The sequence below is a fragment of the Castanea sativa genome, chromosome 2, assembly GCF_040712315.1.
Source record: "Castanea sativa cultivar Marrone di Chiusa Pesio chromosome 2, ASM4071231v1".
NCBI lineage: Eukaryota > Viridiplantae > Streptophyta > Magnoliopsida > Fagales > Fagaceae > Castanea > Castanea sativa.
Window position 1 is genome coordinate 29,298,679 of NC_134014.1, and position 13,961 is coordinate 29,312,639.

The following is a 13,961-nucleotide window of genomic DNA, read 5'->3' on the forward strand; positions in this document are numbered from 1 at the left end:
TATCCAAAAGGCTGTCGCAGATGTTGCAGCAACCCCTTATGTTTCAATCCGATGTTGGAGTACTTTACCCAAATGGGAAAAAAATAATTAGATGAATGTTCAACCTTCCAAGCATCTTGTTCTTATTAACGGATATACTCACCAAGGCCAATGGTATGAAGGCAATGCTTATGTTTCCCATAAACATCCTTATGCTCTTGCTGAATGTTGGAGAAGTTATTTTAATAATCGAATTCTTGATGTCTCCGAAGAATTATGGAAAGACTACCATTTCTTTGGTTGTACAGATAGAATTTCTGTTTTTGTTAACAAACCTTATACTTCTGCGGTCAGGCACTTACAATGGGTAGAACATGATGACCCAAGAAAATTCCTCACAAGAGATCCTATTCACGAACCATTAATGTATTGTGGTTTCTGTAACCAATATTCAACCTATCATGAACATGAATGCAATAATAATCCCCCATGGGATCCCTTTCCAGGAGACCTTTATGCTGGTTACCCGTCTGATGCAGCTTCTACTTAGAAGCATACTGGTTCAACTAGATGATGCTACTATTTGCCGACGATACTTTCCTGACAATAATGATCCATTGTTGACTATTCCAAGATTCAAGATTTTTGAAAAGACAAAATTATTTTGCTGATACTTTTGGCACTACCAACCAACCTACTTTCGGTCTCAAAAGCCGATTTGATTCCTTCCGGATATTGCGCTCCTATTGCGCTTCTATTGGCCCTCACGGGTCCTGATGTGAATAGTAAAATGTCATTATTTACTCTGTATTGTTTACTACTTTATTCACTTATATAAGGGACGTTGTCCCTTATTGTTAAACTCAGAATCTTTTTCTAGGATTTCCCTTAGAACTCTCTCTAGGACCTCCTTAGATCAAGATGTCTCACTACAAAGCTTGTAACTAGGAACCAGGACTAGTTTTCAAGCCTTGTACTATTTACCCAACCTGTTGATCACTGTAATCTTGTTGCTACTACTACTGTAAGTATTTTGATGTATATTCAATAAACAACTACTGTTTTCAATACTTTGAATTATTTTGATATACAACCGGCTGCCGGTTGCCCCGCCGCCTTACTTTCAATTATTATTTACTTTGAATTAATCCATATATCTGCTATCTGTTGTGCTTCCGCCTTCTGCGCTGTCGTCCTTCCCCCTTTATGGTATCAGAGTCATTCTTTCCTTGGCCGATAATGTTGTTGTGTCTTTCATCTTCTGTCCGTGTCTACCTGACCTTGTGATACTTCGTTGTTGTGTCGATCTCACCATTGCTGGTGCCACCACCATTGTAAAAAGTCCCAGATCCGAACAGTAAGGCCCGTGAAGCCAGGAGAGCGTGAGGGCGTGAGAGGAATAGGGTTGATGTCCGGTATGTGTTACGAAATGCAACGGTTGTGAGAAAAACATAATAATTGAATGTTATAACTAAGTTAGATATTGATAGGATGTGGAGATCCGACTCCTCTGTTAGCTCTAGGACTTGTTGTCCTCCTGATATTGTAAATGAAGAAGACCTCACTGTTGGAGAAAGTGAGTACCCAGATTTTAGAAAATGGAATATTCCTAAAGTTTCTACTAAATCTGTTTATGATCTTAATTGGACTGAAAAAAGTATTTTCTCTGAATATAAAGCTCGAACTGTTGAACAAACTTTTTCTATTTCTAGAACTCATGAAAAATGTTGTTTATTTTCCAAGAAAAATATTAACGAGTTTTTGTCCAAGAAAAATCTTAAATATTTACACATTGGTTTGGTTCAAGTTGCTGTTAAACCTTTAACAAGAAAATGAATTGATGCTTCTGTCCTTATGTGTTTACGTGATGCTAGATTTAAGAAATTTAATGATAGCATTCTTGGCATGATTACTGCTTCTTTGTATGATGATCCTGTTTATTTTGATTGTTATCCTGATTTTGCTCTTGCTCTTGATGATCCTAATATTATTAAATCTTTAACCTTGAATATATTGACTTCTGGATATGATACGGATGATGATAGTAGACCCTTTACTCTTATTTACCGTATTTTTTATAGATTGCTTGATTCCCAGCTAACTCCTCGGTCTAGAGGACGTGATCCTGCTGGAAAAACTATGTTGATTCAATGTTCCACTTCTGATGCTAAGATCCAAGTCCCTAAAATGATTTAATGGCAAGATATTACTCTTCCCAAAGAATGGACTTTGGAACAAGTTGCACCACCTATTAAACCTATTTTTGATGAACTTGATCTTACCAAAATTGCACAGTATACTAATGGCACTGTTAAAATATTTTTTGACGATACCAAATGTTTTCCTACTCACAAACCTTTAAGAATCAATGAAGGAAGAAAGTCCGTTGTTGGATCTGAAAGTATTATTAAAAGAAATGCTGATGTTGACGAATTTTTGAAAAAGAATTTTGAACCACTTGATTTAAAGCTAAAAGGAGTTGCTAGCAACAATTCCCAAGTTAGCAATACTTATTATTCCACTAAACCCGAATTTCTTCCAAAAGATGATCAAGAAGAAGAAGATGTAAAATCTGAAGCTCCTTCTGGATCTGATTTTCCACCTATTGAAACTCCTCCTCCTTTTAAACATCTGCGTGTGATAAATTTGATAGATATGGATGTTGAAACCCTTGCTTTTCAAATTGATATGGTTGCTTTAAGTAATGAATTCTTTTCTAAAGCAAACCGTGATAAAAGAAAGTATTACCAAAGTACTTTTGCTCAGTCTGAGAAAGACAGAATCAAAAGGAAATGGAGAGAAAAAATGAATTTGTTAAAACAACATATTTTGTTTTTTGATTATCTTGAGAATTATTATGTTTCAAGAAATGAGGTTCATACCAATTACTTGAACGTAATAAAAAAATCTGCTTTTGTTAAACATGATAAAAATGTTGTTAAATCCAGTCATCCACCTCTTGAAACTGTTTTGATTACTTGCAAAAATGATAAAGAAAGCACTGAGGTGAAAGCCTCCCCTTTCAAAATTGCTGATGATAAAACTCCTGTTTCTGGCATTATTGAACAAAACAATTTTACTAATGAATCTTTGCATATTATTGGTCAACAGCTTGACCGTATTGAAGAAAAAATTGATGAAAAACCTTCTATTTCGAAACCTGAGAAACCTTTGATTGATTTATTAAATCAAAGAAAACATATTGATTTTAAAACTTCTCGTAGTAAGGCTTTTGATTTAGTTAATTCCCAAGGATTAAGTGTTGAAAAGATTGAAAAAATGCTTTGTCGATTTAAAAGATAAAACCGAGCAAACTTCTACTTCTAGAAGCTGCTCGCTTGTGCTATTTCAAGAAATGAGAAAGAAGTTGTTTCGATGCCGACGCAAATTCCCCGACTCATTATCTTCAAAATCTTCCAAAAATGCTTTTGATGATGACATAGGGTTACCGAGAGATTAAAAGATTTGTTGGAAAACCCAATCCCATGTCTTTTACAAAAAATTGGTATACTAAACCTACTTCCTCTCGATGTACTGCTTTGAAGAAAGATCTTCTCAAACTCGTTTTCGTTTTCGTCGATAAACTTTATGAATGGAATATTGATGGTTTGTCCGAACAAGAAATTATTAACAAAATGGCTCACATGTCTATGGTTGGTATTCATACATAAATAACCATGACGATCTTGATCATCTCGATATTGTTGATTTGCTTGCATCTAGTTTTACTTGGTTGTCTTTATGATGGTGGGATTCATATCACACAGAAGAATCCGGAGAATCCATTAAATATGCTGTTAAAAGAGATACTAATGGTATGCCTATTTTTGATCAAAATATTAACCGTGGTGTTCCTGATGGTGTCAATACTTTGGTTTACACCATTCTTAAACACTTTGTTGGTACTCCTTCCAATATTTCGTCTCGAATTTCTGATTATTTAAATAATTTGAGATGTCCTACTATGTTTGATTACAGATTGTACCAAGATGTATTTACTTCCAGGGTCATGCTCAGAAAAGACTCTACGAAGCCTTATTGGAAAGAGAAGTTTATTGACGGTCTGCCTCCTATTTTTGCTCATAAGGTAAAAAATGAATTAATTGGTAAAAATGATTCTATTGATTTTGATAATTTAACCTATGGTGATATTTTCAGCACTATTAAGAAAATTGGAATTAATATGTGCAATGATGAAAAATGGTTAAAACAACAGTTAAAGGATAAAAAGAAAGCCAAATATGAAATGGGTAATTTCTGTGAATAATATGGTTTACCTCCTATTGCCCCTTCCAGGCAAAAAGGAAAAAGTAAACATGATAAGGTTTACAAAAGTTATTCTCATAAAAAGTATAAAAGACACAGAACCCACTTTGTTAAACCCAATGATTTTTATGCTAAAAACAAATTTACTTTTAGAAAACATGATAAACAGAGATCAGGTAAAGGTAAGTGCTTTAATTGTGGCAAATTTGGCCATTTCAGTAAAGACTGTACCCAAAAGCCTGGTAAGTTGAAAAATAAGTTGAACCTGTTGAACATTAATAATAATGATCAAAATGAATTATTTCAGATTCTTGAATCTGCTGCTTCAACTGATTCCTTTGAAGAGGATTTTTCCTCCTCATCTGATTCTGATTATCACTCCCGTAGTGATGTTTCTAAATCTCCTAATATTAAACCTGGCTGTAGAGATTCTTGTTGTAATGTGATTAAATCTGTTAAAATATTAACCAAAAGTAAAGAGAATGATGATTTACTATTGACAATGATAAGTAAGATTGAAGATCCTAATTTGCAGAAAGATTATCTTGATAAGTTTTTGAAAAACTTAACAAAAGAAGATAAGGTTAAAAAACCTAATTCTACGATAAGTTTTGAAGAAACTCTGAAAAGATTTAATAAAAATAAATCAAAAGAGATAACTGTTAATGATCTTCAACATGAAATAAAAATTGTTAAACACGAAATAATCCAATTAAAGAATGATGTTAAAACTATTAAACATGATAATGATCATCTTAAACAAGAATTGTTAATTCTAAAAATTGATAAAACTATGGATAAGCACCAATCTGATGATGATGAGCAAAAGGATGGAGATGAATCCGATCAACAAGTTTCTCCTTCTGGTAATGTTTCTGATCGTACTTTGATTAATTTGATTGATAATCAATTGTCTCTTGTTAAACATATGCTGCCCAAATGGTACACTAAAGTCAAAATTGTTGTTGCTCATGATTATGCTTTTGATGTTGTTGCTATGATTGATTCTGGTGCTGATGTTAATTGTATTCAAGAATTACTGATTCCTTCTAAATATTTTGAAAAATCTACTGAAAGATTAGTTTCTGCTAATGGAACTAAAATGAAAATAAAATATGGGATTTGATCTGTTTAACAAGAGAAGTATGAATATCAGACCATGGAGGAGGATTACTTTGTAACCGATCAAAAAGTGGTTTGCATTGTTTTCTCAGATTCTTGTAAAAATCAGCAACATAATTTAAGGATCCAAGAAACCTTTGAAGTTGGGTTTTGTCAATAATTTCATCAGGAAATTTATCAGCAAATTGAATGGCTCGATCAATAGGACGGATCTGTCCTTCGAAAATATCATATCCAAGAAATCTGACTTTGGTTTGAAACAGTTTGACCTTTTTGGCAGAGACAACAAGACCATTTCTTTTGATAGTGTCCAGAAACAAGTACAAATGTTTCCAGTGTTCACTAATGGAGTTGGAGAAGATCAAAACATCATCAATATAAACAATAGTGAAACGGCTGAAAGAGTTGAAAATATCATTCATAATGTTTTGGAATTCACTAGGAGCATTTTTTAGACCAAAGGGCATAACATTCCACTCATAGTGACCAAAGGGTGTGGTAAAAGCAATTTTATACCTATCCTTCTCGCTAATCTGAACTTGCCAAAATCCAGATTTCATATCAAATTTGGAAAATATGACAGCATCACTCAGCCGATGAACAAGATCATTTTTATTGGGTATAGGGTACCTGATCCACTCTAAGACTTTGTTTAAAGGTTTGTAGTTAATCACAAGACGAGGGGTACCTCTCTTAAGTTCAGCATTTTTCTGGACATAGAAAGCTACACAAGACCAAGGAGACTTGCTGTTTCTAATAAGTTTTTTCTTGAGCAAATCATTGATCTCTTTTTTACAAAATTCAACAGTTTCAACATTCATTTGAATAGGACGAGCTTTAGTAGGAATATTCTTCTCATTAAAATCTTTGGCATAAGGCAAGTTAACAATGTGTTTCTTTCTGTGCCAAAAAGCATTAGGAATTTCAGAACAAACATCACTTATTAATATTTTTTGAAAATTAACAATTTTGGATTGAAGCAGTTTATCAGAAAGTTGTTCAACAATTTTCTTGTACCTAACATCTTGTTGAAGGGAGTTGAGGTGTTTGACTTTAGCATGGATCAAATTAACAGTATCAGGGGTTTCATGTTTATCACAAAATTTGAATTTTACTTTTTTTCCAAAAGGATCAGTAGTAATTTCATCATCCTCAGTAAGAAAAAGATACAAAGAGTTAATAAAAGGCAAACCAAGAATTACTTTATCAGTCATGTTCTTAACAAGTACAGAGGGGATCTTAAAGCAAACATTATCATGGCAAACATGAGCATTATTTAATTCATATTTTATTTTCATTTTAGTTCCATTAGCAGAAACTAATCTTTTAGTAGATTTTTCAAAATATTTAGAAGGAATCAGTCCTTCTTGAATACAATTAACATCAGCACCAGAATCAATCATAGCAACAACATCAAAAGCATAATCATGAGCAACAACAATTTTGACTTTAGTGTACCATTTGGGCAGCATATGTTTAACAAGAGACAATTGATTATCAATCAAATTAATCAAAGTACGATCAGAAACATTACCAGAAGGAGAAACTTGTTGATCGGATTCGTCTCCGTCCTTTTGCTCATCATCATCAGATTGGTGCTTATCCATGGTTTTATCAATTTTTAGAATTAACAATTCTTATTTAAGATGATCATTATCATGTTTAATAGTTTTAACATCATTCTTTAATTGGATTATTTATTGTTTAACAGTTTTTATTTCATGTTGAAGATCATTAACAGTTATCTCTTTTGATTTATTTTTATTAAATCTTTTCAGAGTTTCTTCAAAACTTATCGTAGAATTAGGTCTTTTAACCTTATCTTCTTTTGTTAAGTTTTTCAAAAACTTATCAAGATAATCTTTCTGTAAATTAGGATCTTCAATCTTACTTATCATTGTCAATAGTAAATCATCATTTTCTTTACTTTTGGTTAACATTTTAACAAATTTAATCACATTACAACAAGAATCTCCACAGCCAAGTTTAATATTAGGAGATTTAGAAATGTCACTACGTGAGTGATAATCAGAATCAGATGAGGAGGAAAAATCCTCTTCAAAGGAATCAGTTGAAGCAGCAGATTCAAGAATCTGAAATAATTCATTTTGATCACTATTATTAACGTTCAACATGTTTAACTTGTTTTTCAACTTACCAGGCTTTTGGGTATAGTCTTTACTGAAATGGCCAAATTTGCCACAGTTAAAGCACTTACCTTTACCTGATCTCTGTTTATTATGTTTTCGAAAAGTAGATTTGTTTTTAGCATAAAAATCATTGGGTTTAACAAAGTGGGTTCTGTGTTTTTTATACTTTTTATGGGAATAACTTTTGTAAATCTTATCATGTTTACTTTTTCCTTTTTGCCTAGAAGGGGCAATAGGAGGTAAACCATATTGTTCACAGAAATTACCCATTTCATATTTAGCTTTCTTTTTATCTTTTAACTGTTGTTTTAACAATTTTTCATCATTGCACATATTAATTCCAATTTTCTTAATAGTGCTGAAAATATCACCATAGGTTAAATTATCAAAGTCAATAGAATCATTTTTACCAATTAATTCATTTTTTACCTTATGAGCAAAAATAGGAGGCATACCGTCAATAAACTTCTCTTTCCAATAAGGCTTCGTAGAGTCTTTTCTGAGCATGACCCTGGAAGTAAATACATCTTGGTACCATCTGTAATCAAACATAGTAGGACATCTCAAATTATTTAAATAATCAGAAATTCGAGACGAAATATTGGAAGGAGTACCAACAAAGTGTTTAAGAATGGTGTAAACCAAAGTGTTAACACCATCAGGAACACCACGGTTAATATTTTGATCAAAAATAGGCATACCATCAGTATCTCTTTTAACAGAATGTTTAATAGATTCTCTGGATTCTTCTGTGAGATATGAATCCCACCATCCGCAAAGACAACCAGTAAAACTAGATGCAAGCAAATCAACAATATCAGGATGATCAAGACTGTCATGGTTATTTATGTATGCAATACCAACCATAGACATGTGAGCCATTTTGTTAATAATTTCTTGTTCGACAAACCATCAATATTCCATTCATAAAGTTTATCAGCAGAAACAGAAAACTGAGTTTGAGAAGATCTTTCTTCAAACTGTACATCAGGAGGAGTAGGTTTAGTATACCAATTTTTTGTAAAAGACATGGGATTGGGTTTTCCAACAAATCTTTTAATCTCTGGTAACCCTATGTCATCATCAAAAGCATTTTTGGAAGATTTTGAAGATAATGAGTCAGAATTTGCGTCGGCATCAGAAACAACTTCTTTCTCATTTCTTGAAATAGCACAAGCAGCGCTTCTAGAAGTAGAAGTTTGCTCGGTTTTATCTTTTAAATCAGCAAGCATTTTTTCAATCTTTTCAACACTTAATCCTTGGGAATTAACTAAATCAAAAGCCTTACTCTGAGAAGTTTTAAAATCAATATGTTTTCTTTGACTGGGTAAATCAATCAAAGGTTTCTCAGGTTTCGAAATAGAAGGTTTTTCATCAATTTTTTCTTCAATACGGTCAAGCTGTTGACCAATAATATGCAAAGATTCATTAGTAAAATTGTTTTGTTCAATAATGCCAGAAACAGGAGTTTTATCATCAGCAATTTTGAAAGGGGAGGCTTTCACCTCAGTGCTTTCTTTATCATTTTTGCAAGTAATCAAAACAGTTTCAAGAAGTGGATGACTAGATTTAACAACAGTTTTATCATGTTTAACAAAAGCAGATTTTTTTTATTACGTTCAAGTAATTGGTATGAACCTCATTTCTTGAAACATAATAATTCTCAAGATAATCAAAAAACAAAATATGTTGTTTTAACAAATTCATTTTTTCTCTCCATTTCCTTTTGATTCTGTCTTTCTCAGACTGAGCAAAAGTACTTTGGTAATACTTTCTTTTATCACGGTTTGCTTTAGAAAAGAATTCATTACTTAAAGCAATCATATCAATTTGAAAAGCAGGGGTTTCAACATCCATATCCATCAAATTTATCACACGCAAATGTTTAAAAGGAGGAGGAGTTTCAACAGTAGTGGGGAAAATACTTTTTTCAGTCCAATTAAGATCGTAAACAGATTTAGTAGAAACTTTAGGAATATTCCAATTTCTAAAATCTGGGTACTCACTTTCTCCAACAGTGAGGTCTTCTTCATTTACAATATCAGGAGGACAACCAGTCCTAGAGCTAACAGAGGAGTCGGATCTCCACATCCTATCAATATCTAACTTAGTTATAACACTCAATTATTATGTTTTTCTCACAACCGTTGCATTTCATAACACATACCGGACATCAACCCTATTCCTCTCACGCCCTCATGCTTTATGGTATCTTCTTTTGTTAAGTTGCTGTTAAACCTTTAACAAGAAAAGGAATTGATGCTTCTGTACTTATGTGTTTACATGATGCTAGATTTAAGAAATTTAATGATAGCATTCTTGGCATGATTACTGCTTCTTTGTATGATGGTCCTGTTTATTTTGATTGTTATCTTGATCTTGCTCTTGCTCTTGATGATCCTAATATTATTAAAGCTTTAACTTTGAATATATTGACTTCTGGTTATGATATGGATGATGGTAGTAGACCCTTTACTCTTATTTACCGTATTTTTTATAGATTGCTTGATTCCCAGCTAACTCCTCGGTCTAGAGGACGTGATCCTGCTGGAAAAACTATGTTGATTCAATGATCCACACCTGATGCTAAGATCCAAGTCCTTAAAATGATTCAATGGCAAGATATTACTCTTCCCAAAGAATGGACTTTGGAACAAGTTGCACCACCTATTAAACCTGTTTTTGATGAACTTGATCTCTGACCGCAGATGTATAAGGTTTGTTAACAAAAACAGAAATTCTATCTGTACAGCCAAAGAAATGGTAGTCTTTCCATAATTCTTCGGAGACATCAAGAATTCGATTATTAAAATAGCTTCTCCAACATTCAGCAAGAGCATAGGGATGTTTATGGGAAACATAAGCATTGCCTTCATACCATTGGCCTTGGTGAGTATATCCATTAATAAGAACAAGATGCTTGGAAAGTTGAACATTCATCCAATTATTCTTTTCCCATTTGGGTAAAGTACTCCAACATCGGATTGAAACATAAGGGGTTGCTGCAACATCTGCAACAGCCTTTTGGATAATATCAGGGAACTGGTTAATTTGATTATGACTCGTTAATTTGATGAGTCTGACAAAACCAAATTCAAACATTTGAGAAAGCCAAAAAGGATCATCATCAAAACCATCTTCATAATTAATCAAAAGACCGGGGAAAGGATGGGTTTTTTCATGTACTCTGAGACTGCTCCCAAAGTATTTTCCCTATTTCTTTTTCAAGTAGCCTTTGTTGGGGCCATCAGGTTCAACAATAGTAGGAGCAATTGAGACAAGAGTTTTGAAATGTTTTAACCAAAGATCAAGATCTTTAGTCATAGCCTTGCTTTCAAAAATACAAGATTGTACTTCTGGAGGCAAGTTGGCAACATCACTTTTAAGCAAAGATTGATTTTTTAAACTCAATCTAGCAAAATCAGTACCCATTATAGTCTTTCTATCCATTGAATGGATTTTCTCTTTGTCAAAGAGTTGACTAATCATGTGTGATTCATCATGATGGTTTTGAGCGTAAACAAGGCAATTAAAAAGTTGGTCGGCAAAGGCTACATTTTCAGTAGTAGGGTCAATAATTTGGGTAGCAAGGTTAACAAGGTGAATTTCAAGTGCTCTCATGGTTTTGTTGAATAGTTTGTGGTGGTCTGAAGAATAGACAGCTTGAAGATTGTCTAGAATGAATTTAATGGAATTTGGTAATTCACTATAGATTCCATTATGGAATTGCAAGTCTGTGTTCAATACTTTCTGTAAAGTTAATATAATATCACCACTGGAATATGTCACCTCAGCCGGGACAAATTCCTGAAAGGATGTTGCATTACTGGATTTTACTCCAGAAGATACGCCTTCATGCATTACACATGATTAGTCAAAACAGTATTGTTTTCTTGAGCAAATCATTGCTGACTATTCCAAGATATTGATAGGATTTGGAATATATATATATCCTTTAATATAGTATTTCTTTTCGGATATAAGCCCAAGAAAAAAGAAAAAGAAAAAAAGCGGGTGGTCCGTCCCAATCGCTACTACTTCACTTCAGTAGTCCACTACTGTGTCTGTACTAGACCACTAACCGGCACGTGGCCGTTGCCAAAGGGAAAGGATGTCCCATGAACCGGTAGCAGCCGGTTGATGAAATATTATATTAGAGTACGTATTTTGTTGGTTGTAGAGAAAAAGTTGATGTGGGTTTATCCAGCACCAGCAGGCAGCAGTGCAGTTGCAAATAAGTTGAACGAAGAAGCGACTCAGTGAAACTAATATAATATTATTATTAATGACGACGACGACGACAGGGGTTGCAGAGAAAGAGGGTGGTGTTACTCTTGAACACTTGCGGAAGAGAATGGCGGAGTTTGCAAAGGAAAGGGACTGGGATCAGTTTCATAGCCCAAGAAATCTCCTTTTGGCTCTGGTAACCCTAAAATCTCTCTCTCTCTCTCTCTCTCAACTTTCATTTGATTTTACATGAACCTGTTCATTTTTCACTCACTCATTGTTTTTGTCTTCTACTCTATTGTCTACTCTTGGAGTACTTTTTCTTATTTTAAGATTCCAAACAGCTGTTTGATCAGTTATCCGAAAATATAATAAAAACTAAAACTTTTATAAAGTTCAGCATTAAAAGCACGGAACTTCTTTTTTATATATGCAGATTCAGAAGGGAAAACAAAATCTCAAAGACTTACTGGGATAACAATGGATCAACACCTAGACCTAGTATCGATCTTTCTCTCTCGTTTTAATAATATTTTTTTTCCATGCCTAATAATGCCATTAATCCCATAAACCCATTAGAGATTCTGGGTAATCTTCTTAAATATATTGTATGAGGTTTTGGAAACATGTTACAATTTTATACTCCATTCAACTTCAAAAGGAAATGGTGGCAGCAAAACTCTCATCTGCTACGGCCAAGGGCAATGTCTCCCTCTCCGACTATGAATACTAATCTATTTTCTCAAACCCGCCTGTGTGTTTGGCATGTTGAACCTTTGAAGATCATGGCCTTTCTATAAACATAAATACGTTTCCAATTGCTTTCTTGAAGATCTAATTCCAGGTTTTCGTTATAGAGTGAATCTATGAAAGTCCAGCTCGTTTTTTGGGAACTGTACCGTAGGAACAAGAACAATGTAATAGAAGCAAATAATCTACTGCATTGGCTTCTATCATTTGATTCTTTTGAGTGCTACTTTTGAATAGCTTAAAGTACATAAATGGAGGTTCAAAATGGCATTTGCAGGCCATAAAATCACAGATATATGAAAGAATTAATGTACATTGTGTGTAATAGTTGTGTCGTGTGTTAACAAAACCCCACTTGATTGCCTTGCTCGGAAAGGTATAATAATGGAGGTTTCATTGTTAACCTTTTGTTTCCCTTTACTATTTTACTGTATCTTATCTAGGTGTACTTTGTATGTTTCAGGTGGGGGAAGTAGGAGAGCTGTCGGAGATATTTCAGTGGAAAGGAGAGGTTCCAAGAGGACTGCCTGATTGGAAGGACGAAGAAAAGCAACACCTTGGTGAAGAGCTATCAGATGTCTTGCTCTACCTTGTTAGGCTTTCTAACATATGTGGCATTGATCTTGGTAAAGCTGCACTTCATAAGCTTGAGCTCAATGCCATTAAATACCCAGTCATGCTTTCCAAGGGCTCATCTAAAAAATACACGCAAATCAACGCAGCAGACAATGACAAAGGTAATTGTGGTGCTACAGGCATCAGAAACAGTGACAGCAGCAAAAGCAAAAGCAACAGGGATGGTGTTTGATCTTTTTCTTTTTGTCTGTTTTGTCGTCCTTGACTTATCCATTCCGATCTCTTTTTAGGTTCCTAAAGCTATCCTTTTCGTTTTTATTTTAATGATAACACGAATCTCTTATATTGTCTTGTAGGACTAGGCTTTTGGACTACAGTTTTAATGGATGCATGTATAATCTGCTTTCTTCATTTTGTGTTTTTTGAAGGGGGGGGGGGGGGGGTTGTTCGGGGAAGAATATAATAGAGATGGTTGGGGTGTGCAATAGCCTAATACCATATAAAAAAAAGTCTAGATAGTATAATAATTAGGGTACGGTTAATGTGTGTTCTTGTTTTTAGGGCACACATAAAGCTATTTATTTTTTATAAAATTTTTTCAAAAATTGAAAAAGAGCAAAATCTTAATAATTATTAATGAAATCTCTCTCTCTCTCTTTTTATATATATATATATATATATATGACACTTAAAAATATGACATTATAGGGAGACACTTTTCTTTTTAATTAAAGTGTCTAGACCTACCAAGTTATTTTTAAATGTTTAAAAACTTTGTTCTTTTAAACATTCTCATGTTTAAAATTTCTTTCTCCTTTAGCTTCTCACTCAAAACCTTTAGATCTACATCTGCTCCTTTTTTTTTTTTGGTGTTAAAATCTTTCACTTTAT

The 13,961-nt window shown here is 33.6% G+C and overlaps 1 protein-coding gene across 1 annotated transcript; it reads left to right on the forward strand.

Moving 5' to 3' along the window:
• Positions 1 to 11,731: 11,731 nt before the first annotated feature.
• Positions 11,732 to 13,360, forward strand: LOC142626467 (uncharacterized). The gene is made up of 2 exons (XM_075800295.1): positions 11,732 to 11,940; positions 12,958 to 13,360. The coding sequence occupies exons 1-2, from the start codon at positions 11,803 to 11,805 to the stop codon at positions 13,300 to 13,302; spliced, it is 483 nt and encodes a 160-aa protein (XP_075656410.1). The 5' UTR covers positions 11,732 to 11,802; the 3' UTR covers positions 13,303 to 13,360.
• The last annotated feature ends 601 nt before the right edge of the window (positions 13,361 to 13,961 follow it).

Excerpts from the sequence above, each read along its gene's own strand:
- LOC142626467 (XM_075800295.1), top strand. The coding sequence starts at position 11,803 with ATGACGACGACGACGACAGGGGTTGCAGAGAAAGAGGGTGGTGTTACT. Across the intron at positions 11,941-12,957 it reads GAAATCTCCTTTTGGCTCTG|GTGGGGGAAGTAGGAGAGCT; the intron begins GTAACCCTAAAA and ends TGTATGTTTCAG.